Genomic DNA, 27,011 nt, shown 5'->3' with positions numbered 1-27,011 from the left:
AGCTAATGGTTACATTTCTAAAACTACTTTTCAGTTTCTTAAAATGCCAGCATGTTTGCCAACATTAAAAAAAAAAAAACAGGAAATACAGATGTGCAAAGAATTGATACTTAATTGAGAAATATACCTGAGCTCAGTGGATTGATACTGAAGTGAATAAATAGGGGGATAAAGAAGTTTTTGGGTGCATTTCTGTGCCCAAATACGTATAGTGACAACCTTCTTAAACCTACTTACTTCCAATTCAGTGACCCGGATTAAGAATTATTCCCTAAGGTTAAACTAATCTAGTAATGAATGATCTGATTCAAAACAAACTGAGAAATACCCAGAAGTCCACAAATGACAGGATCAAAATTAAAAGGGATCCTGGCAAAATCCTGCAGAATGCCTGATCTGAGGGAGAGATAGAAGGCAGGGGAAGCTTTATGTGAAGAACAACAGAGAACAGAGGGGAAAATGAAGAAGGGTCAGTCCTGCCTCTGTCTCATGGATAACGTGAGTGAACTTGTGAAATGTGCCAGTGCAGTTTTAGGCTGCATCGACCAAAATGTAGTATCTAAGTCAAAATAAGACGCTGAGTCTGTGCAGATCAGATTTGAGACTGTTGTATTGTGTTCCATGTGTCATGTTTTAGGAATGATCACATATCAACATGTCTTAGTGTACGTCTCAGACCCTGAGACAAGGATTCAAATGCAAGGAGTTTGTTCAGGAAATGGAGGAAACACTGGTAAGGAAGGAGGAAGTAGGGAAGTGAGGTAGGGGAGGGAAGGCAGCCAATACCATTATTAAGCCATCTACTATGTTGGGTGGGTCATTAGAGCTTTTTCCGCCAGGGAAACTTGGGAAATAGTAACGAACGTACAGAATTATCTGACCCAGAAGGAAAGGAAACTGGACATTTAAATGCCAACCCCCCTGTCATTGGTTGAGGGCTGCTCCAGGGAGGTTAGTTTCCTAGCACTTGCGGTCTGATACACGTGTGGCCAGAGCAGAGAAGTTCTCAGGCACCGAAATTCAGACACATGCAATTGGAAGTTGGCTAGAGAACACTGAAAAATCCAAAGGTGCTAGTGGGGCACTGACACCATCTGCTACAGAAAACCACATCCTTTGAAATACAGTTTCAAATTCATTGAGCATGTGTCGCTTGGAGATGAAGAGTTGATAATGGCCTTTTCCCATGTTTGAAGAGCTGTCCTGCTAAGAAGCAAGCAGACTCACCAACTTACTGTATATAATAAATAAGAACTAAAATCAGTATGTGCGAGTGACAGGATGTCATTGAACAATTTGTAATTCCCAGTCTCCCATTATGTCGAAGTACTAGAGGTGTTTCTTATTAAAAGCCTACATGATGTTTCTAACAGGGATGTTTTTCTTTGGCTTTGTCAGGGAAAAGCTGAACTCCAACTCTTAACATTCTGTGATAAGCTTAGGTCAGAATTCTGTTTTGTTTTGGTATACTTGAAATTTGAGCCCTGTTCCATTTAGACTTTCTTTGGTATTTGAATATCCTCTGTTCTATGGTTGAATAGTAGTAAGATATATTCTGGTTTGCTTGGGGGCAGTCTGGTTGGAGTCTCTTGTCCTAGCATGATTATTAATAGTGACTACATTCACTCTTTTTTTTTTTTTTAATATTTATTTATTTTTTAGAGTTAGAGAGAGAGAGCGAGAGCGCACATGCACGCACAAGCGGGGGAGGGGCAGAGAGAGAGAGGGAAACAGAATCTGAAGCAGGCTCCAGGCTCTGAGCTGTCAGCGCAGAGCCCGACGCGGGGCTCGAACCCACTGTGAGATCACGACCTGAGCGGAAGTTGGATGCTTGACCAACTGAGCCACCCAAGCACCCCTGATTTCCTCTTAAAGGTGTCTCATTTTGGATGGTAAATAGTCAGGTCACCCTCCTAATTTTAATCTGAAGAGAAAAAGATGTTTTTGTTCATCTCTTTAAAAGCAAAAATAAATAAATAAAATAAAAAGTCATTAGAAGTATTTTGTTAGACTTTGAGGATTAAATCGTTTTCAAAGTAATCGCTATCCAGACTGAATGCTTGTTCAAAAGGATGTAGGTTTTAGTATATACAGCTTTTTAATTTATCTGAATTCTTAATGCATGTAGCTAACTAAACATAGCCATGTTCTTTTCATTTCATAATTATTTTCTTGTATTCTCTTAAATAGAAGGCAGACGGTAACAAGCACTCCTTGCTGGATCGAACTTCATCTGAATGGGCCTCTGCAGTGGTTGGACAAAGTGTTAACTCAGATGGGATCCCCTTCAGTGCGTTGTTCAAGCATGTCCTAAAGCTTCGGCACCAGTCAAGCGCCATCAAAAGACTTAATGTAACAACTCTTCTGTCATAGTATTTGTGTGTGGTCCCCACGGACTGTTTACTGTCCAAAAATTCCAGAGAGAAAACAGCACTTGAGGCCTCATCAATTAAAGCACCTTGTGGAATCGGTTTCCTATATTCGAATATTAGATGGGAAAATTAGTGTCTAGAAATACCCTCCCATAAAGGAGAAAGAGAAGATTTTAAAGACTTGACTGATGTCTTGCTGGGCATAAAACTGAGTGTCCCAAAGGTTTATTAATAACAGTAGTAGTTATGTGTACAGGTAATGTATCATGATCCAGTATCACAGTATTGTGCTGTTTATATACATTTTTAGTTTGCAGAAATTAGGTGTGTGTGTGCTGCTTCTTGATTTAGGCAAGCCTTTATAAAGTTACAGTACCTAATCTGTTATTCCCACTTCTCCGTTATTTTTGTGTGTCTTTTTTAATATATAATATATATCAAGATTTTCAAAGTATCATTTAGAAGCAGATTTCCCTTGTAGAAAAACTAATTTTTCTGCCTTTTACCAAAAATAAACTCTTGGGGGAAGAAAAGTGGATTAACTTTTGAAATCCTTGACCTTAATGTGTTCAGTGGGTCTTAAACAGTCATTTTTTTTGTGTTACTTACTGCTAAATCTCACTGTAACGAAACATTGCAGAAAATCTTTCCAGACCTCTTCTCCGTTCCCGCTTTTGCCCTGATACCAAAACTGTGTAGCATGACATCCATCACTAAAATGGTGGCACTGATACTGCCAGCACCAGTTAATTCTGGGGCACAGTGCGAATTCATATGGAATAAACCCCTCCGTCTTGCAGCGAATTTCAACAGATAGTAATTGACTTGCGTAACCAAGCAGTCTGGTGATTTATCCTTGCACCTCATAAAAACGCAAATGGCAGTATAATTGTTTTCAGGGATATGCTACAATTATTTCCCTGTATTTATCCTTTTTTTTTTTTTTTTTTTTTAAGCCAGTCTCTAGATACAAACACTCTTTTTTAAAAGCTATTTTAAAATACTTCAATAGCAGACCTAGGGCTCTTTGAGTTTCGTGTGATTTAGTTACCAGGTTGTATTATGAAATGGACCTTTTTGTAAATGTAATTGCTTCTGCACAATACCCACAAAAGTGATGCTGAGGTATGATCAGCAGATAAGGGCCATTTGTTTTTAAAGTATGTTGTATTAAATTTATAAAGTGTTATTTTACCTAATTGTGAATTGAGAATTTTAAAAATTGGGGGAGAAGCAGTTTAGCAAGCTTTTTTAGCTTATAATTACCTACAGTCGGAGGTGTTCTTAACTAATCCTGAAAATGTGGTTGACTGTTATACCCGCTGACGTTTTATGCTCTGCCATGAGAGGAGGTTCCAGACGCTCTGTTTGTAGTCCATGCAGCAGCAGATAATCCTTATGTCTAATGTTAAGTCTGCAGTTTAAACAGTTCTTGTTTGCATCTCTTTAGAAGTGGGAAACAGCCACTCCTGACCCCCTTCTAGTAAATTTTCATATTTTTGAAGATAGACACCTTTGGTACTTGTTCTTTGAAACCATATTTAGCTGTCTCTGTAGGTATCCTTTTCAGGGCTCTCAGTATTTGATTGTTTTCTATTAGATATTCCCCCATTTTCCTGTATTTGTGTGTACATGTATGTGTTCATGTAAACCTGGTATGGTAATTTTTTATTCTTTCAACGAATACTTACTGTTCACCTGTTATGTGTGCCAGGAACTTTCTTTGCCTTGGGTAAAGGTGAACAAGACAAATCTGGTCCCTGCCTTGGCTGAGACATCAGTTACTATGACCCTTAATGAGCTTATGTGTCTATGAAGGAGATAAACAGGGTACTCTGGTAGAGCATGGCAGGGAAGGCTTCTCTAAGGAAGTGATGCTCGAGCTGACATTTGATGTGAGAAGGGAGTAAGCCATGGCGGGGAGCCAGGGAGATCGGCCTTCCTGGCCAAGAGAACGACGTCAAATGCAAAGGCTCATTTTGAAGGAAACTCACTGTTGAGTATTAATGCTTATGTAGAAGTCTCTGCACAGATCCAAACTCGAGGATCAGAAGGGTTCTGTAATTTCTAAGAGTTGAGGGTGGCCTTACTTTGTGATAGATGGCTTCATGTGTTCAGGTATGACCACTGTCAGGCCGGCTGGAGATAACCCAGACCAGCCTCTGCCCCTTTGGAAGAGTTGAGCTTACTTGAGAGCTTGGGGTGATGTTGGGGAGCAGTTCCAGGGACAGAGAACAACCTTCTTGAAAGTGGTAGAAGGTCCTGGTAATCAGCTACTCTTGTGCCGATGTTTCAAGTGGAGCAGTGCCAGCTCTAGCGTCTCAGGAGTGATGGCATCTCTACAACCGTGTTGGGATTCTTCTCTGCAACATGAAACTGAGACTCAGCTCTTTGGAAATATCTGTAGTACTGGGACCTTGCACCTGTCGGGCAGTTGACTCTGTTGGTGTTCGATGACTTTACGTGCTTTTTAAGGAGATGCTGTGTTTACATTCTGTTTTGTCTGCTGCGGCCTAATTTTTGTTGGTTCCCTGCCCCCCCCCCTTGGGGTTGTTTTCATTCTTCTGAGTGATAAGTTCTCCTGTCTGTTGAATTTTGTCTTTATTTAAGTTAGCAACATTATTTAGAATTCCCCCTCCACAGCGCCGGTAATTTTCTCTGTTTCACATGAGAACTGAGTGAACATATTTTCTGTCACATTTCTAAGATGAATGGTGGTTTGCACAGCAGAGTCCATAGAGAGACGTCGTAGGGAATCAGAGGCTGGTGATGTTCCCACTGACTTTGGTTTAACCAGTGGCAGCTTCCTTTTTATCCTATAATGGAGTTCTATTATAGATTTCTTTTTAAAAAAGAGTTTTACCGCTTTAAAAAAAAAAGTTGAAAAGTCTGTGTAAGCACTGTTTAGGATTAGAACACATGACTGGACTTCGGCCCACTTTTTTGGAACAACCCTACCTGTGTTCTTTTCTCCTACTTCAGGGAACCTTCCTGATTTGGTTTGAGCTACGCCAGTTATACTAATTATACAGTATGCTACCCATTCATTCCGTGAACATTTACTGATGTCTGCTCTTTATCCAGCCACGGTGGAAGGTGCTCAGTAATGAAAAGATGACTGGGATTTAGTCCTGGCCCTCAAGCTGTGGAGTTACTCCTTTTCTCAGGACCTGCCACTTTGCCAGAAGGAAAACTGCCTAATTTTTCTCAAAAGCTAAATACTCGTATTCTGTACTCTTAATTCTGTATCCCAAGTATATCATTGCAAATTGTTTAATACCTAGTTTGTTTGCTTAACTTTAAACCATATCCAACTTTGCTTGATTCTTCTGCCTTTAAATGTGTCCGATTTTCTCCTTTGTAAAAATTACTTTAATTTCGGTTTATTTGTGCCTTTTAGGTCAGTTTTAATGAAGACTAAGACACTGAAGGTGAAGAACAATCAGTCTGGTCTCTTGCTAATTGAAATCAAGGAAAGGATTATATATACCCAGTTGGTTTCTCTACCTCTTCCAAAAGATGTCCAAATACACCTTTAAGATCTGTCTTCCCGCCCCCCCGCCCGCAAAAATGCTTTTGAGCATTTATTCAGTAATCAGCACCCTCCCCAGTCTGGTTGATGGTGAGTTATAAAGTAACACAAGAGAATGTTCACTTTGCTTAAAATTTGCCTTTATGTCCACTTGCTTTCATGGCTATACATGATAATTTCACAGACTACCCCCTTCCACACCATCTCCTCTGTCTCTGTAGATAACTAGGTAGTCTGTGGACATAAGCAACATGTGATCTTTTCTCTTACTCTGATCCAACTCACCAGTGTTCAGACGTGACAAATTTTTGGCCAGTTTCTTTCCTTCATGAGCTTTACTCTGCTAAATTCTTGATAATTCATCAACTGAATTGTATCCTTCCTCCCTTTCTCATGACAGAACGTATCCCTAGTGGTCTTGCTGGCTGCCCTCTTGCCAACCATGTTTTATCTGCAGACATCAGAATGTTTCTCTCCATTGACCTTTACTAAAGACCAAAAACGATGGTGCTTTTCATACCCAGGGTCCTAATTCACCATGAAGGTTGATGTTGTTCCAGTTGGTCAGTCACTTAAATCTTAACAGATGGCTGAGAAATTCTCTCCAGTTAAATGTCTTTGTGACTAGTAAATAGCATGAATTACAGATTCTATTTTAAATTATGTTTAGGGTTAGGAACTTTTCCAGCAGTTGCAACCAATGATTTTCCTCTAATACCAGCCCATTTCCACCTTGGAGCGATTGGGTTGTTGTTAGTACGATCAAGAGTAATGACGACAGTGAGTGGTCTCTAGAGGTGGTCAGAATCCTACTGTTGAGTTCCTTTTATGTCTTTTCAAGCTTTCATGAATATTTTATGTGTTCAGACTACCTTTTATGTGGGGATTGAGGGACAAATCATCTCTTGGAGTGGAATTCCTGTGTTTGGAGCCTCAACCAGGAAACGTCAGCTATACTAGATATAGACAGCCTCATGATAGCCTTTATGGTAAGAACTTGTCTAATTTCTTGAATAATTTCTTGTAATTTTTTGAATAGGAACGGTTTTATCTTGGATATTATAGCTAACTTTATATATAGCATAACTGCCTTAAATCTTTTTAGTAGGAAATAAATTCTATTGTGTGTGTGTATGGATTTATAGATACATACACACTCCTAGGAAAACCTTAACAGTAGGGGTCATTTATCTGCTTACATTTTAGCATCACGGAGTAATTCTGTTGTTTAAATCTCGGATCTCACTGAGAGTTCCTTAATTTGCTTGCAGACATTTTCTTTTCAGACCTTCGGAGTACTTTATTTATTCTGCCAAAGTCCTGATTGGCGGTTCGGTTAGTATGCCATTTTTAGGCAGCTTGATAATGAAGAATCATAACTGGAATTCTTTAACATCAAGTAAAACTACGATAGACACCCATTGATTAAATTATTATACGTCCAGTGGTCTCTGGAAGGTACTAGAGTAGGGTTAACTTTTTTTTTTAAGTGTCAGATTGCCATCCCCTGTTTTCATCTTAGCTTAAGATTGCTGAGCTGCTTAAGATACCTGGGAGGTAGCACTACCAAGTTAAATTCTCCTGTAGTTAAGGGCAGCCTGAAGGTGGTTCAGACCTGACTTTCTTAGCTGTGCTCAACAGAAATGGATTTTCCAAAGTTCTTTGGGTCATCTCTGATTCACAGACTCCTGACCAGAGTGTGTTAGCCTAAGTTAACTTCAGTGTCCATTGGTTTGCTGCCATGAGATCTGTAATTGACCACACATTTCAAGCACTGGTGGAGACAGAAGGGCCCTTGGAAGAATAATGCTGCTGTTGATGGGAGTGAGAAGGATTCGTTAGCACCACACAAAGGACGTATAGATTTTTCTCCAAAAAAAATCCTGCAAAATCATCTTCTCCTACCCTTCAAAAAAAAAAAAAAAGAAAGAAAGAAAGAAAGCTCTTTGTTTCTCCAGAATGTTCAGTGAGAAGTTAAGGATTTACTTCCTATTTCTAATTAAAGATGATCATTCATTGAACCATGAAATGCATAACATACTGATATAAGAACAAAAGTGAAGTCTTAGACCTCGAAAAATACTTCATTATGTATTTTGCGTTTCACACTCCACTTTTCTTCTTTCTCTCTGTGGCTTTAAAGCTTTTGGCTATTTTACACTGTTAGTCACTAGATAACTTGCCATATTTCTGGTTCTATATTAAGTTCTACCCTTTACAATGCCGTAGCAGAAAGTTGATTCTCAGCATCTGTCTGTAGGGATAGAAGTCTTACTAAAAGTCTCTTCCAAAGAGATTTTCATTTTCCTTTTTTCAGTAAGTCCCTTAAGAAATATGTCGGTCTCGTTATTCACGTTCTTGGATTGTTCAAACAAAAGAGTACATTGGTGAGAATAGGGTGCTTTTCTGGTGAATGTATGTACCTGCTTTAAGAATGTAGTCATTTGTTGGTTTGTGTAACTACCATACACACAGATTAATTGAAATTGGGGGAAATCATCACATGTAGCAAGTAGGTAATCTGCATAGATTTAATTTTAAAAATCCTGTTTCTTGGCAAGACGCAGAACCCAAATTGGTCACTTTTTAGACCAAGTTTACCTCAGGCTTCATTGTTGCTTCTCTGACCCTGACATTTAAGGCATAAATATTTATATCTTTTTATTAGCGATAGTGAAGCTGTGACACGAACCATTTTTACACAAGAGGGCAAAACAAGAAAAACTAGAGATTACGCCGAAAGCAGATGTGCAGTTGTTGAACTAGATCACAGCGTTGTAGGCAAAATAAAAATGTTCATATCTGAGAGTACTCTTTGCCATCACTTCCCAAGGCCAGGCCTTCTGGCAGAACGCTGTAAAAAGTAACAATTCCGGGCCTTTGTAATCTGAGGGGAGTATCTCCAGTTGGCAGTCTTTTCAATATATGAAGCAAGAATGTGGGAAATAGTTGGCAAAGAGTGTTTTCACCTAAAAAAAGAAAATGAAAAGACATATAAAACTGAATTATTCATTTAGCTCTGAAAATCTCAGAAAGATTCAGTGAAATACTATATAACTGGACCAAACGAGAAGAAGCTTTAGAGGATTTGTCTGAAAACAGGTTTCAAGAATGAACTTTTGTACACTGACCACAAATTTGCTTAGGTACCACCAACTGTTCTTATAATGGACACCATTAAATAAAGAATCCATGGACTTCTAGGAGCTTGCCATTAGCAATGCCCTAAAAGTGTTTTTTGAGCTGATGTCCTCATAGGTAGCTTTATGATCTTGAAAATTCTTACCTTTTACCTAGGGATACAAGGCGAAAGAGTGAGTGGTGTTCTCAGTGTGACCGGCGGCCCTGGGACACTTGGGACTGAGGTGTTCCCTGCATGTAGGACTTTCAGTTCCAAACCTGGGAAAGTCCTGAGTGCGCCGGGAAGAACTGTCACCCTAGGTGTTCTTACGACTAACCCTCACTCCCTAAAACATTGTGATGGTTACAGTTAAGTTCAGCTGCCTTAGGGCTTGTCAACATTGCTGATACTTGGATGTGTGTCCTCCAGTCACTTACTACTGTGGACGGAATGTGAGATTCATAACAAAGAACAGCAAATGGCACCAACGTGGTGGTGACACTTCACACTTAGTAATCCAGGGAAGGTAACCAGGGGGCTAATGAAACAGAAGAGGCAACTAGATAGCTAAGTTCCTCAGAACCTGTGTGTATATGGAAGTACAAATCATGTCTTTATGGGGTTAAAGCGAATCTGAAATTTACATGGTTCACAGTAAGAGAAAACTGAGTGGTATTGTGGATTTCTTCTCGCTTGAGAGAAAATACGGCCTTGGATGCTCTAGCCTCTGCTACATTCTGCAGACTGTCCTGCTCAAGAGGCCAGGATGTAGTGTTTATTCTCAGTGACTGTTGTATTGAGATTACTAAATGCATCGGCCAATGGCAGGGGAAGAAAGTGGGTGTCCGGATCCAGACTGAGCGGTGCCCTCAGTTTTGGTAGCCCCCTACCCCTCAGGTGTTTACCAGCTAGAACGCCAAGCACGGGAGGTGAGATTTTTCTAATACAGCATTAATTTTGTAATGCAATATATGAGGGATGCAGTCTGTCGTCGTTTCCCTGTGGTAGTCCTCGGAGCCTGCGTCCTCTGTGCACTGTGATGTAGATGGTAGGTGTGTTCTTTGTAAGCTTTAATCCTATGGTTGTCAAAAGTATGATGTGGTTCCATTTTTTTCTTTTTTAAACGATGAGCTGAGGCTTTATTGCAGCTGGTTTTCAAGTTAAAATTGTGAAATACTGATTTCCTTCCCCTCGCCCACACCAAATATTTTAGTCTATTTAAAGTACAAAAAAAAAATAGTTCTACTTAAGAAAACATTGCTTAAACGTCCTGTGATTTCTGGTCAATTTTTATATATATTTGTGTGTGTCTGTATGTGCTCTCACTTTTTACCTTGTTTGCTCTCTACCTGTGTTAACAGTACTTTCACCATTGAAAGGTGAACATTTTTCCTAGCATTAAAGAAAAAAAGCCATTTGAGTTGTTTACCATGTTATTATGGGACTAATTCTTAATTGTTTTAATTGATTTTAACGTAAACTGATCTTTCTTAGAGGGGATTATATTTTGCTGTCCATGCCCTAAATTATATGGAAACAAAAAAAAATTGTGTGTGTTTCACATAATGGCAGTATGATACGAAGAGTTCATATTTTTCTTTAAGTTTTGTTCTATATAAAAAGTTTATTCTACTCCCCTGGCAGACAGATACACACTGCTTGATATTACACCCCACAGCACACCCATAACACATACCCCCCAGTGCCGGTAAGTTACACGGTTTAGTTTCTTTCAGAGCCTGTTTGTGCCAAATTAATGAGCTCCAATATGTATCAACTGCTGTAAACAAAACAGACTAGAAGGGGAAATTCACCTTTACTCTCAGAATGTACTCCTAGCAAAAACAACAACAACAAAAACCTTTTAAGCAAGATTCCATTGAAAAAAGAGTAAGCCACAGCTTACTCATAATTAGCTATAGTGTCACAAAATAATTGAAAACGCTAAAAACTTTTTAGATGAGCCAATTCCTCTGTGCCTTGCAAGAGCTCAGCTCCTAGGATGAATCAATACTTCTGGTTAGCAGACTGCTTTCTTCAAATCATTTAAGACAGACGCGCTTTAGGATGTAACAAAAGGGACTTCACAAGCGGAAGTACGTGCTACTCTGCTTGGCATTGAACAGTCTAGGAACTAGCATGGTTGCATCAACAATCTTGAATTGGTAGAAACCTATTTAAACAAACCCTACTTAAATTGCTACTCCATGGAACTTTATAAACCATGTGAAAGGAATCTTCCAGCATTAACTACATCACTGCACTAGACAGACGGCAGGAGAAGATCGTTTTCCATTGTCACCTCACCCTGGGAACGTTCCTGGCTCATTAACCTGTTAGTGACACTGGTTGTCTGCACTGGGAGATTTCCATAATTACCCTAGTCTCCATAATTGCACATGCTTACCAAAGGGCTGAAGAGTAGGGGAGGAGTATGTTGGATGTTTGGGCTTTATCACCATTTGGCAAATCCTTTCCCCTCCCCCCCCCCCCCGCCCTTGCTTCAAAATAGATTGAAAGCCCCTTAGTTTGGGAAGCAGATCTTTTACTATCAAAATGATGTATTCCAGTGCTGTCATTTTAAGCACCTGATACATCCGAGGGTGAAGACCGTGTTCATCTGCTACTCAAGAACATACTTGTCCCGTGCAGTTGTCCAGCTTCCTTTCCTCCTCTTCATCACAATATAAAGATGAGCCCGACCTGAAAATGAATAGTTCACCAATGTAGGAATCCCAAAGAACAAAGGCATATATAAAAGCTACTCTCTGCTATGATAAATGGGTATGGAAACGTGTAGAATCGCTTTAGCTGATGGTTATTTTGTGTAAAAGCGAATGTCATGTTGGTTTGCACATAGGAAGGCATTTCCAAAATCAACCACATTACTAGAAGGCAAGAACATTGAATCCGACTTAATGGGTAACAAGTTCAGTAATAACCAACAACAGACTAAGCCTGCCTTTAGGAAGCTGCAAACAAACCATGTGTTTCTGTGCTCCAGTGCAAGCTATGTGACCTTACGGTTGGTTATGGGATAATGGAGTTTGAGATAGGGATTGGCCACCGCTTCTGTGTTCTGTCTTCGATAGTTTTGTTGGCTGCCTCTGCACCTACCTTAATGCTATCCAGTAATAAGGTTGCTTAAAAAGTTTTGAAAGTAATTTAGGAAAGACGATCCCGGAGGAGGAAGAAGGTGCTTCTGAATGATGTGCGGTAAGAGAATGGACAAAATACCATCTAAACACAATATTCAAGGATGCGCTGAATGTGGACGGATGGAGAGGACTTGAGAAGCTGTTCGAAATGAGGTCTTGGAGCCAAACTCTTGCTTGTGACTTTGTGCACGAAAGCGGGACGTCGCAAAGGATAGGAGAATACCCAACATAACCCTGGCCAAGTACGGGCTGCTTGTTTGGGCATGGGGAGTTGAAACACGTTCGTGGGTGTGTGTGTGTGTGTGTGTGTGTGTGTGTGTGTGTGTGTGTGTGTGTTAACCGAAACAACTTTTTGCTCAACGTACAGCTGGAGATTATTAATGTAGAGAACTCTCTGGGATTTTATGCAGAATGTTGTGTGTATGTAGGTTTTTCTGACAAAAAGTAGCAATCATCAGAGAGGCCTTAACCACTGCCCAACAGGAATTCTCCATTGAGATCCCCTGTCTTGAACTTAAGCTAGAGTTTACTCTGATTTTAAGTCTTGTTCAAGTTTTATTCATGAGCTACCTTATCTCTAGACTATATTTGATCACACTTTCAAATATACATGCCATGTAAATAAGATTTTAATGCTAATGATGACCTTCTAAATGATTGCAGTTTTTAAGTATGTTTGGGCTGCGGTGGCTAAAAACAAAGATTTAAACAAGCCTAGCTTAACATCTGGAATAAAAGTATTCTAGGTTGCCTTTTTATATTGAGAATACTTTCATATTGAAAAAACAGATGAGGTGTCTTCGTTTTACCCAAGAACCACAAACTACATCGTTCCAACTTTTAAATCAAAATCTTGAATAATAGCATGTGGTAGCACCACATTTTGAAAACGTACTTAGTTGATCACAAACACATTTTCTAAGGAATTGAGTTTTATAGAGATAATTGAATGCTTTCATCTGTAACGGAATTAGCGGCCTGCAAACCACTGTGGTTTCTTCCTATGCTCTGAAGTTGTCAAAGGGGACTTTTCCACTGCAAGATTTCTTGTATAAAGGAAGTACGCAGCAGAGGAAATTCAGTCTTTAAACTCAAATGACAACCACTGAGAAAATGTTACACTCTAAAAGCTTAACTACCTTTAAAGCATCTCTTACTGTTTCAGTATCCAGGTGCTTAAATTTTACATACATATGAAATCAAATATGTTAATAAAGTCAAGCTAGATTTGGCAAACTAAATTTGGAGTTTCTAGCAACGTCTGTACAATTTCCCTCGTGGAGCAGTCCTCATCTGCCAATGTCAGCTTCATTCTCTTCTGTGTCCTGTCCCCCCCCCCCCCTTTCCCGTTCTGCCCCTAAAACCTCCTGCACATAAGCCCCCAGAAAACTGCCTTATCTTACAATATGTAATGGATTTGTTTGCATATTTTATAAGGCCTGAGATCACAAACAGGGGTGATGTCCTAGGATCTGGCCTGTTACTACATTCTTTAAGAGACTGCCTTTGAAAATTGGTGCATATGTTTCCGCTATTCCCTAATTTATATTTACACGGGGTATTTTTCCCTAATTAGTATTCCCACCAAGCAACAGCTGATCTTCATATATACAATTTACATATTTAGTGATTGGCTGAAGAAGAGGGAGGTTGAACGTAAAATCCTATAAGATAAAACTGGGAAATAGGGGATCTATATGATTTAGTCTCAGGTCGTCTGGGTGTTTCTCAGCTGGGAATAGCATTATCCTAAGGGCCATTGAGGCAACAAGAATGCTGAGTAAGGGTGAAATGCTGTCATGGTCAAATACTTCAGTTATCTTGGATGATGGAATAAAAACTCACTTGTGTTCTTTAAACAAACTTTTTCTGTCTTTGATGACTTTGGACAGAGTACCATTCTGCTAGTTTGAAGCCTTGGTGATCATTTCTGATGTAATGGGAAATGGCACTAGGTCTTGGGTTTGGGCCCTGACTCTGCCAATTTATGGTGACGTTAGATAAATCATGTCATCAGACTGCCTCGCGTTCCTCGTTTCCTCAGATTCCCTGAAGTGAGGAAGTGGCTTTTCAGAGTGCCTATGGGGATTAGCCCAAAGTGGGTGCTCGGTGATAGATGACTGAATCTTCATGGTGTGCAGGAGAGGGGAGGGTAACTGTGAGGTCTCTACTCCCGGATCCTTCTCTCGGAAAAGTTGGGAGACATGTCACACTCCGAGGTGTCAAGCGAGGCAATTCTCTCTTGCCACCCAAGTGATGCGTAACAACCCCAAAAGTCCAGTGACGTGCAACAGTAAACATTTATTTAGTTTAGGAGTTTGATCAGTGATTCGGGGCCGGGCATCTGGGCACTTCTTCTGGTCTTGCCTGGCTCACCTCAAGGCAAGTCGGCCCTGCCTGGGGCAACTCAGCCCTTCTGTGTTCCTGTCCTCCTCCATCAGCCAGCCCAGGCATGTTTGTGTGGAGGTGGCCGAGGGCAGCACCAGCACCCAAGGCCACAAAGCCCCTTTCAGGTCTGCCTCCTTTATGCTGACCAGCATTCCCCAGAAGCAAGCCACAGGGCTGAGCTCAGAGCAGAAAGTCACCACGGAGTGAAATGGCAAGGGGTTGGGGGTGGGGGGGTGGGGGGGGGACAAGGAAGGATGAAGAACTGGGGCCCTAAATGCACACTCCACCACACCCATGCTTTGTGTTGTCGGACGGGTCTGCTTGTTTGCCAGTGAGGACTGGAACACGTGGAGAAGCTGAAGAGATCCCAAGCCGGGGTCTGTTTGGTTCAAGTGTGTTTTCATTCCCAGAGCATGCAGTAGATGCCTGTTCTCACGTATACCATGAAGGGGAGTTAAAAGCAAAGGAATGTGTTCTCTGTCCGCTCTTGTAGGTTCATCGTCGCCGCTGCTCCCGCCGTTCTCACATGACTGGAATTCACACCCGCTCAACTCTGAGCCTTGCTTGTGCAGAGCTAGAAGAATCCACCTCACAAATGAGGTAACAGGAAGCATTCAGTTCAGAAGAAATGTTAATGATAAACATTTACATTCATTAGTGCCACTTCCAAGACATTTGTGGGACTTAAATGTGGTGATGCAGTCTGCACCCCTGCTGTACGTACTGCACGGTGGCCGTTTTGGAAGCATGGAATGCTTCCGGGGAGCTTCACCAAGTAGTTAGCAAAGATCTGCTTGACTGATCGCGGTATGTTGTACGGGATGTTGTAACCGACACAAATCTTTAAAAAGGAAACACTGCAATCATCTGTGGCCTGTTTCTGTATTGCAAGTATCAAACATTGTCTGGGGAGGCTGAGTCCCTGCGATGCAGGAAGTTAGGAAGTGAGCTTCTCTTTGGTGGGACAGCTGTGCTGGGTAGCCCTCGAAAGTAAAGTTGACCTCAGCCTCCAGCTTTTGTGTGTCCAGCATTTATTTACCACGGTTTCTCAGAGCACTGAGTACATTTCTCCTTGAATATATATTTAAATGGGCGCCCCTTCCCCACACTCATTTAATGGTCACACAACTCCCTTTGATTACCACGTTCATGTAAATACACCAAAGTTTTTTGTAGTCTTACTGGCAACCCGGTGAATGGGACTTTTTAACATCTTTGTTGTCTCTAATATACCCATTTTTATGAAATACAGAACCGCCTAACAAAAACCTCACTCAGATCATAACAATCCGAGAAAAACACTGGTGTATATTTTTTCCATTCTTTACTTTGGATGTGTATATATATTTAACAGGAAATGTTTGGAGCTTCTCTAACAGCATAGTTAGAGCTATTGAAAGTCGTTGAGAAAAATCTTAAAATACATCAACCCATTCAGCAAGCCATAGTGGACGTTTAATATAATTTCTTTTTACTTGCTTTGAGGAACACAAAAGATCTGTGTTGGTTTACTTAAAACTTGGGCTTTGAAATTAAATACAAACATTTTGGACATCCTTTTCATGCACGATTTTTTTTTTTTATGTATCTAAATTGAGCTTATACTTTGATTAGTGGATTTTTGGCAGCAAATATCCCTTTATCTTAAATATCCTAAAATTGCGCAGTGGAACCAAAGAATTTTAGTGATCAGCTATCATTAAGCGTTCAATTATAATGAGTATAGAAAGTGTATTGGACATACAGATTATTCAAGATGTCAAGTGAATCAGTAACATTACATTAAAACATTTGCGATTACTTGTTAATGTTTTGATAAATTGCTTAGGCAATTATTAAGTCAAGATCTGTCTTTTTTCCAACTTACAAGTGTGTTCAGAAATACTATACATTTCACATATAATCTGAAAGGATGGTGAGATGCTTTGGGTATTTTTGTTAAGCTACATGGTTATATAAGAACATTTTTTTCATAAAAAAAACCACAACTGCTGAACAATACATAGGTACAGTTGAAAAAAATTATATTTCCTTCCATTCCAGCCCATCTCTACTGCCTTCCCTGAAGAATTTTTGGTATTTTGGTATTTTGGGTCTTTACTAAATGTGGAATGGAAGCTAAAATTTTCAAAGGAAGCTGAACTTGTCTCCGGGTTCTGAGAAGCCCCACCGTGTCTTTACCATCTCTTAGGTGACCCCCTGTGATTCCCACCGTGACTCTCCAAAGCCTTTCTCCTCACCACCGCGTCCTGCTCAGAGGAAAAGGTGACTTATGGCAGGGCTCAGCCCTGTGCCCTGAGACCTAGTTAGTTCTGCACGGCTTGTCTAGAGTGCTCCCAATCAGACATTCCTTCTCAGATTTTCATTCCAGGTGCCCCTTTGCCCGCAGCCTCCACTTTAAAAGACAACAGGAAAATGAAGACAAAGTTCCCTTGCAACCTGCATGACTACTTCCTGTCTCATCTGTGTGTAGTCAAGTGGATTGAGACTAGCGGATCCCAGCCAGCTCCGGTTCCTGTCCCAGCTCCCCACTGCACTCACCTGCTCTTGCCGTGGTTGCGCTCGGGCACTGCCCTGATCTTTTCCCTCAGACCCAGAGGAAGGGATATCTTGTCCCGGGCTGATGCTCGCATCAGTGCTTGTGCTTCCCATATTGGAGTCACAAGGAAAGCTGTTAAAATGCAGCTTCCTTGCCCCGCACCCCTCCCCTCTCCCCAAGGATTCTGACTGTGTAGGCCTGGAATTGAAACACTGGGATCTGCATTTTTAGAAAGCCCGAAGCGATTGTCAGCCGGCAAACCACCGCGTTAGACCACGTTCCCTGTGGGCTTTCAGACCTTGCTCCTTTCCCACCTCCCACACGTTCAGACTCAGACTGTGCAAACAAAGCTGTAGTTTCTTCATTCCATACCACTAATTTAAAATCTCTCAGGAGCCCCATCAAGCCTTGGGAGGGGGTGGGAAGAGGTGGATGGCCTTAAACTTGCAAATCAGAGATAACTCCTTCTCTTAGTCTGTCTCCGGCTTCAGACTGCCTCCTTAGAATAAACGCTCAGCTTCGTCGAGCCTCCCTTTTCCTCCCCGAGACGGCATCTAACAGATGGGAGAGGAGAGGTTATGAAAGTGGGTCCTCCAAGGCTTGCGCGCAGGTCCTTGGGCAGTCTTGCTGCGGTCTCTGTCATTGGCCTCTGTCAGTGCTGAATCTGCTGGGTGATGTAAGTGACTCCCTGGCTTTTGCTCACATACGTGTTGGCGTTGTCCTGCCGTTGACCACAGCTCTGCCATCACCTCTGGTCTCACGGTCTTCACCTTCAACGGTCTCCATTTTCCAACACTAAGACTGTTTATCGGCGTGGCCTTTGGGGGTGGGGGATGGGGGAGGAGGTGGGAACTTGGGGATATCCTGAACATCCTGCTTAAGCTTTGGGAAGCCGGCAGCATTTTCTCCGACTAGCTAGACAGCTCCCTGTACCATTGGTGAGCCAGTGCCTCTGTGCTGCTTGGATGTGTCTCAGGCACAAGGAGTGCTTCTCTTGAGTGCTGGCCGCCTTGCCCAGGCTGTGCCTGGAAGAGCAGCCCATGAGCCCACCATGTAGCTTCCGTCTCCCCTCCATCCCTACCGCTCTGCCCCCCATGCACATGGGGTTTGACCCCAGGAATGAAGACACAGTCACACGTGTTCTTAACTTCCTTGCAACCTACTCTTCCTTTCTGAATCTCTCTCCCTGCCTTAGGAGTCATTCTACTTTGTCCCTAACAAAGGGGCTCTCCTTAGATCTCGTAGGGGCTAAGTTCCTCCTGTCTGTGGCTTAGAGTAAAATTACCCGTAGAGTCGTCCAAACTTTACCTTTAGTATGGGAATGGGGCCCTTAGAATTTGACACTCCCCTTTCCTCCTCCATAAACCCTGACTTTCAAGACTCCTTATCATCTTTCTAGAGATGCCAGAGAAGAACAAAACCATACAAGACCCCAAGGGTCACAGCTAAATAGTAACTGTTAACTGCCCGAGTACACATCCTTTCCTTTCCTGCCATTGTTAACCTTCATGGCCTAGCTTTAGTGGAAAGACTACAGATGGGGGAGACAGCCACAAGGAAAACGGGGTCTGTAAGGTTCTCAAAGTATTGGCCCAACAGAGACATGCTCGCCCTGGACCTGCTCTTTCGAACTTCAGTGCTTGCCTGTTCCATTCTTCCTTAGAGCCTTGAACATCCTTCTGTTGACGGCTGGCTGTAACCCTAGTCGTTCTGCAAAGCCTGCTTCAGATACCACCCCCACCACAGACCTTTCCCCTTTCTTCCCTCACTCTGTTGCCCCTTGTGAGCACTCTCTTCAGAATGTGTTTATAGCAGTGAGAGAGCCTTCATCATATTCTAAGTAGGCCTGTACGTGCCTGACATTTAACTAAATCGTGAGCTCCTTTCTGCCTTGGAAAGCTCTCTGGCCTTCCAAATGTATCCGTTCTTCAAGACCCAGCTGGGGGTCCTGGGGGACACTGTCAGGGGCACCTAAGAAAGGAAACTTGGCGGTGAGTATGCATGTACAGGGAGCCTTTAGGAAGAGTGGTTTAGATTCAATTGTACCTCTTACGTTAAAGCTCCGTAAGAGCAGAGGCTAAAATCGGTTTTCCCCAAACGTTTCTTTTTTTATATATGCTACATCTTCGCGTCCATTCCAGCATTTCCAGCAGTGGCTTATGCATAACAGGCAGGCAGTGAATATTTTTGATCAACTGACAGGTGCTCAGAAAACCTAGCCCGATTGATTTTCTTGTGATGCCTTCCTTTCCTGAGAGCCCATTAATTTTTAAGTTGTTTTCCTCAAAATGTTGGTATGCTTCCCCCAACCCCACTTTTTTTTTTTTTGTCTTCCGCGGGATCCCATCCTGATGAGCTGCTCTCATTTTCTCTTTTGTGATCACAGGTTTTGGCAAGCCTTAAAATGTGCATTTGGGGTGGGAGCGGTGTAGAGAGACAGGATTGGAGACCAACCCATTTTAGCTCGTACAAGTGAAGTGGTCCCTGAAGGGCGCAGAAGCGTGTCTGTGAATTTCAGAGATAGTTTCTTTCACAGCCGTGTAGGCTGCCTGATGGGGGAGGCCATAAGCTCTGTGGTTGTCACCCTGTCCCCAAAAGCCAGATAGACAGCAAGTAGTTCTTACCTTCTTTATCGTACATTTGGGCCTGGGGACTAGAGGTCAGACAGGTCTCAGCTGAAGCTGTGGGTACTGCCGAGGGATCCTGACGAACACCCCTCGGTGCTCCAATCCTTGGGGGATGGTAGTGCTCATTCCGAAGGAAAAACCTCTGAGTCAGTAATTACTGTCTTCAGAGAACGAGGCAGGCGCAGAAGTTGTTTGGGCATGAGAAAGCCGTGATTCGCATCCCCCGACTCACGTGCAAGGAAGACGGTGCTGAGCGCGGATGATGGTGCGAGAGTCTCACGGTTCAGCCATGGCTGCTCTTGCTGATACATGGGGTTATTTTATGCACATTTCGAAATCAAATATATTGGTGGGTCAACTTGTCTTCTCAAAACACTGATTTTGTGCCTAGCACTCTGGGTCCTCCGGGAGAAAGGCACTACCTGCTTGGGAGGGTCTTGATATGCCGTCGTGGATGTAGCCAGTACAGGTTATAAAGCAGTGTGGAATCAGAAGATCGAAAGCACAGGCTGGGGCACGAAGTGCCATAGGGTCTCAGCAGGAGTAATGAAGGTGGACTGCCGTAGGCAGAGAGGGTGTAGCATTTGACCTTGAGAACACAGCAGAGGCACGGTGGGGATGTGAGCCATGGAGGGAGGTGGGTGCAGGGGTGAGTGGTAGAGAAGAGGGAGGAGTGGAAAAGAAGAAAGCCCAAGAGGTTCTGGAATGAACAGGGACATGGCTTGAATGGTGGCCACTTTGTTTCTTTTTATGTATATGGACTTTGGAATTTTCTTGGTTCCTCGTATTCCTGGGCCAGGCACCTTCTTTCTAGGATAAGAAGCCATCCCACACACCCTGATTACCTGACTATAGTATTTTCCAGTGGCTCCTCTGTGACTTTGCTCAGATGAACTGGTCTGGCTGGCCGGGATGACAGGAGCCCTCTGACTTCATGTCTGCAAGGGTATGTGTTTCCACTATATAATTAGCAGCACTCAACAGACTGTATCAGCCCTCTTTAGGATGGCTTTTGGCAAATGGGATAGAACTCTATTACACATTTAAATTACACTCAGTCTTCTCTTTGAAAGGTTTTCTGCAGCAAGACCACTCCTCTCCATGTTCAAGTGTATCTCAGACCTTGAGTCAAAAGGAAGTAGGTAGCTTGTTCTCTTGGGTTGAAGAATTAAGAAGAAATCTCCACCCAAATAACAGGTATGTGGCGGGGAAAAAAATAACATCCCTCTCAATGTTTAATCATCAGGCCAGGAGAGGGCCAGGGAAGTGCTTGGTAATGGGGAAACCTCAGAAGATTTAAAGAGAATTACAGCCCAGACAAGGCTGAACATTGGATGCCATCCAACAAAGCTCTTAAAAGATGGGAGTCACTGCCCTGTTCTTGAGCTCTGACCTGGAGGGAAGAGGAGTCTGGGAGACCTGGCACAGACACAAGAGTGCTTCATTATCTTTCTGCTTCTGGGTCCTCTTTAGCTCCCTGGGAAGGGGGGCCCGGGGTGGGCTGTTCTTCATGAGTGCACATATCTATACCTGCTAGTCTCATGTGCAATCCCCTGCGGGTTTCCTCAACCTCTGCCCAGTTCAGTTTCCAGACTGGAGGGATGATACAACGCCACTCCCACCCCCACTGATCCTGCCGGCCTCTGACCTGGAAAGCTGTGACATCCCTTTATGACCAACTGACATCTACCATATGCTTTAGGGAACTGGATAAAGGCAAAGGTGGGGATCTGGGGCCAACTAGGGAGAGTAGACTGCCTATGTTCATAGTCGTGCAGAACTTCACCCCACAGACCGTCTCCCACAGAGGTGCCAGAAGCATTACTGAGACTCTTCCATGAGCACCGCCTTTGACACCTTTCATCATGTGGGTCAGTGGGCAGACTGTTGGAAATAGCTATAAATCACTGGGTTGGTTCCCATAGAAGGTGCTGTTTACTGTTAGCAGTAAAAGTGGCACTGAAGCAATGAAACTGGTTTTCCTTGTGGTTTGTCAATTGATTCTGATATCAATTCTTAGAAGTCCAGAAATATTTCAAACAAACCAAGGTTCACTGAGATATGGAGATAGCCTTGGGTGTAACCAGTGTTCCAGGCACTATACTATACTATAATATATATATATATATATATATATATATATATATATATATATATACTACTAAGCACTATACTATACTAAGGGCTTTACATACATCATTTCCCCGAATCCCTACAACACTCCTAGTAATGTTCCCATTTCACTGATGGGGAAACTGAGTCACACACAGATCAAGTGTCTTGCCCAGGGCCACTCAGCTGGTAAGTGCTAGAGTAGGGATTTGAGTCCAGGATTTTTTGAAGGCAGAGCTTAAACCCTCAATCCTGACACCGCATTGCCTTTCTCTACGTTGAAGGGCATCTCTCATTGGAAAATAATTTAAGAACTTTTACTCAAGTCACATTTCCTATGTGCCATGAGGTCAGAGGCAGTCTTCTCTTTTGTGCCCCTATGGAGCTGTGGAGAAATAGAGGCTCAACCAGGTTGAGCAACTCCCCCAATGTCAGCTGGTTTTAAGTGGCAGACCAAGGATTTGAGCTAGAAGCTTCCTGGCTCTGCTCAGCCCCTTTACCACCATCTGGGGGGATGTGGCTTCTGTTTTCATGGGAAGGAAGGAGGATCAGCTGAGTTTTCCTCCTGTCACCATCCCTTCCCCGTCTCCTTAGTCTTACCCACTGTTCCACCAGCCTTCCCTGCTCTGTAGGGTCATCTCCCTTGGGGAGATGGGGCTGGTTGGTGATCAGAACAGCCTCAAGTTCAGGGTGGAGGATGGGCACGGCTTTGTACAGAGAAGGAAGAAGCAACACCTATGTGGTTTCTACTCTTTCTGGACAGATCCCCACTTTGGGCTGTTGTATTTGGGGCACTCTCTATGGTGAGTCTTAGGTTCTCTTCCCAGGCTATAGCTGATAGAAGAAGAACACCAGGACTAACAGGTAACAATTGTAAAAGTGCTTCACAAACTAGAAAGGGGCCGTAAAGTTTAAAAATGTAGATAATGCTATTTATTCATTTGTTCCTTCATGTATTCATTTTTCCAGATTGAGCCCTCTTGAGATTACCTCTTTTGGGGTATGCTACCACCACAGATTTATTCAGGGAATATCAGATACAAATTATCTGAGGCAATATATCACAAACACATTGTGAAGGATGGGTGGAAATGTTGCATTAGAGCACTGTGTTGGTTGTGATTTTGCACAGCACATTGAGCTATGCATTGCTAATGGGAGCTATGCATTGCTCATATGCACATGAGCATATGCACATGAGCTATGCATTGCTAAACATGTCATGGGAGGTCACTGAACGTATCGTGGTGCATTATCAATAAAGCCTTTAGTTATGTATATTCGCCTGTGTTACTTGGTGACCCACCCTGTACAAAGCACTGAACAAAGGAAGGGGGCGGCAGAGCCCAGAGCCCAAGCTGCTGTGAGCACACAGGGAGTTATTTCCACCTTGAGGTCTGTGGCTTCTTACTTGCCTGCCCCCAGGTCTATCCATGCAACTTTTCTTCATGGTGTCAATGAGGTCAAAGTACACGGTGTCATGGGATCAAAGGGTTGTCCACGCATGAACAAGATAGAGTCTATACAAGAAGGCTCCCAGAGTACAAAAGCTTAGCTAAATCCCAAGACCCCTCTAGCCAGCAACACCCCAGGAAGGGTGGAGAGATATTTGATATCCTTGGAGTTAGGTGAAAGCCTGTCCCAGAAAAAAACCCTCCTGTCTGCCTGCCAAGTGACTGTCATTTCCATAATTAGTCATTCTTGTTAGTGGCTCCCAAAGTCTCTGGTTCACATGCTCATATTTATGGGCTGGGGCAGGGTTAATCCACTGATTTCTTAGTTTATTATTAGGATAAGAATGAATAGAATGGGGAGCATAAAACTAGCATAGGTCTAGAGACCTGTGTCCTATTCTGGGAGCCTTGGAGGACAGTGGTGGTATAGTAGGGAGTGCCCTAGCACCTGTGCTCAGTGGATCTGAAAGGAAACAGCTTGAAAAGCCTGCCCCATATGCTTTTCACCCAGAGCAATGATTGTAAAACAAACATCCCATTACCAGTGCAAGGTGGAGTTGTTACTCATTATATCAGTTAGCAAAAAGGACTCAAAGTAATGGGGACATGGGATGGGCAAATTTTGAGCCTGATGGGTGGAAGAGGATGTTGATGGGCATATGAGAGAGAGGCTAGGGGTCTAAAGGGTCACCCTGAAAGGTCATTTGGGTGGAGACACTGTGATAGTAGTCCTTGAGAGAGTTTAGTGCTGTGTGTGTGTGCATGCACACATGCGTGGAGGGAGGATCTCCGAGAAGGAGTGATGGCATAATTGGCTTTCAAGGCAGGAGTGGGAAGCAGGAAAGAAAGGAAGACTAAGGAGAAAAGACCCTAGAGTTCACAGAACCCGTGCTGCTTCCCGTAGGTTAACAGGTAGGGCCAGTGGAAAGGTGGAGTCCTGGAGAGTGGGACAGGAGGCAGGTGGGATTTGGTTTCAAGACTATCATAACTAGAAATGACTCGGTACTGGGTTGGAAACCAGGAGATCTAAGGTCTCATACCCACTTGTCACTAATAGCTATTTGGTCTTGGCAAGATCCTTCTCCTCTCTGGGCCTGACACAGGCATTTTACTGGTATGGTTTCTTCTTCGACATTTTTAAAAAATTAATTTATTTATTTTGAGGCAGAGAGCTTGAGCGAGTGTGGAGGGACTGAGAGAGAGAGGGAGAGAGAGAGCTGTCAGTGCAGAACCTGAGGCGGGACTTGAACTCACAGCTGTGAGATCATGACCTGAGCCAAAGTCAACGCTTAACCGACTCAGCCACCCAGGCACCCCCTTCAGACATATTCTTGAGAGAAAGCAGCACACAGACGTTCTGGAGCAGAAAGTGTTCAGATGGCCATGGAGGACACACTACTTTTCACATGGCCACCCAGGTTCGGTCACCAACAGCTTTCTGCCAAAATACACAACCTGAATCTAATCATGGTAAACAGTTGAAAAACCCCAGTTTGGAGACATTCTAGGAAATAATTATTAGCAAGAAGGTAGAAGACTAAGTAAGATAAAGACAGAGAGGTAAAAATGAGTCTTGAAGACTATTTTAAAGGTCTTTGTGGGGTTTTAGGCAAATAAGCCTGAAAGCCAGTGATGGGTTTTGAGCTGAGAGTGGCATATCGGTATAGAGGCAAGGATAGAAGCCATGTGAAATAACCCAGGCAGGAGACATTGAGGACTTGGACCAGGGTGATCATGATAGAGGTGGTGAGAAGTGATTTTATTATATGGTATTTCAAACATTTATAAACACAGAATAGAATAACAGATAACCATATACCCATCACCTAGATGCAACAATTACCATCTCATGGCTGATTTTGTTTCATTTATATTCCTCCCCACTTTCCCTTTCCATTTTCTTTGTATGCAATTATCAGATGTTTTATTTCATTCTGGATATGCATTCCAGAATTCACTGACAAATTGGATGTGGAATGTGAGGGGAAAAGAACATGGACGTCTCCAAAGTTTGCTGTGAAGGATGGAGGTACCATTTGCTGAGATGGGAAGACTGTACATGGAGGAATTTTGTGAAGGAAATGATCAAGAGATTCTGTTCATGTATAGTTTGAAATTCCTATTTGACATTACAGAAGCTGTTGGATATACAAGTCTGGATATCAAGGAGAGATTGGGGTGTAGATATAAATTGGAGAGTTGTCAGATGATAGCTAGTATCTAAAGCCAAAAGATTGAACCTCCAGCCTCTGGTAGTCACAGAGTAGCTTCTCTCAGACCAACTCTTGTGCTGATGATAATAACAACTCTGGAGGCATGGGAGAGCGACCTAAAGCAAACAGCTACTGGAGGAGATTCAACCCTTTAGAGAAGTGAAACACATTAAATGAGACCCACGTTTATACAACTGTTTTCCTAAGGGTGTTCACTGGCCCACACAATACACGGTGGAAGAACTCAAGCAGAGTTCTTGCTGGCTGAGGCTTCTAGAGAAGCTGGAAATTGAGGATGAGAGGGGGAGTTATAGGGCAGGGAGCCCTGTAATATGTATAGAAACTTTTCTCAAGTCCTTTCCTGACTTCTTAACTGTGCATGCGGGGCTCAGAACTCCAGGTGCCTCAAAGAAAGCAACAGCTGGAAAGGTGATAAGAGCAGAACTGAGCAGAAATTTCAGCTTCTCATTGCACTCAAGTTAGTGGGGGACTTGGTTTCAGACTTTCCGTGGAAAATCCAGAAAGCCCATGATTTAGGAGTAAAGATATATCCTGGGACTGAGATTCATTCTACAACTAAGGACAAAAGTGAAATAAACCCACTCTTTATTTCTGTACTGTAATAGGTACTAAAACTAGGCCATCTCAGGTTTAAGATGATCTGCTAGTAATTTAACAGCTTGTTAGAATAACATACAATATTCTTCAGAGGAGGATAACAGAATCTACAGCCTTACAATAAATTTATCATGATGTCTAATATACAATCCAGAATTACAAGAAATTTTTAAAAATAGGAAGATGTAACCCATAGTCGAAGAAAAAGTCAACAGAAGCAGACACAGATATAACACAGATATTGGAATCAGCAGATAAGGTCTCTAAAATAAGTGTGATAAGTCTTTTAAATTAATGGATTAATCAGTAACAAGATAAGAAATTTAAGGATTAATAGGAAAACTCTCAAAAGGAACCAGATGGAAACCCTAGAACTGGATTATATAATATATGCAATAAAAAATTCAGAAGATTGGAGGTGCCTGGGTGGCCCAGGTGGTTAAGTGTCTGGCTCTTGATTTTGGCTCAGGTCATGATCTTGAGGTTGGTGGGATTGAGCCCGGTATCGGGCTCTGCCCTGGCAGCATGGAGCCTGCTTGGGATTTTCTGCCTCCCTCTCTCTCTACCCCTCCCCTGCTCACTCTCTCTTTCTCTCTCTCTAAATAAATAAATAAGCATTTTTTAAAATTAAAAAGTTGGATACAACTGTGTACTTGAAGACAAGCCAATATCCAAATGAAGCACCCAGAGAAAAAGATACTGGAAAAAAAACTGAAGATAGTCTCAATGACCTGTATCAAAAAGTGTGACTTTCATGTAGTTGGAATTGCACAAGGAGAAAAGAGAGAACAGGACAGAAAAACATTTGAAGAAATGGTAGCCAACATTTTCCAAGTTTTCTCAAAAATAGCAACCCACAAATCCAGGAATATCCGTG

The 27,011-nt window shown here is 42.5% G+C and overlaps 1 protein-coding gene across 5 annotated transcripts in view; it reads left to right on the top strand.

Annotated features, from left to right (window-relative positions):
* The window catches only part of SMAD2 (SMAD family member 2), an 83,386-nt gene extending 72,946 nt beyond the window's left edge, over window positions 1-10,440 (top strand). For all 5 annotated transcript variants that reach the window (XM_027068922.2, XM_027068918.2, XM_027068920.2 and 2 more), the window contains one exon: window positions 2,191-10,440. In XM_027068922.2, coding sequence (XP_026924723.1) covers window positions 2,191-2,314 — 124 coding nt within the window. In that variant the 3' untranslated portion in view covers window positions 2,315-10,440. The remainder of the gene's footprint in view (window positions 1-2,190) is intronic.
* Window positions 10,441-27,011: the final 16,571 nt, after the last annotated feature.

The sequence above is a fragment of the Acinonyx jubatus genome, chromosome D3 (assembly GCF_027475565.1).
Source record: "Acinonyx jubatus isolate Ajub_Pintada_27869175 chromosome D3, VMU_Ajub_asm_v1.0, whole genome shotgun sequence".
Taxonomy (NCBI): Eukaryota; Metazoa; Chordata; class Mammalia; order Carnivora; family Felidae; genus Acinonyx; species Acinonyx jubatus.
Note: the sequence above shows the minus strand (reverse complement) of the source record. Positions and strands in the feature narration are given on the sequence as shown.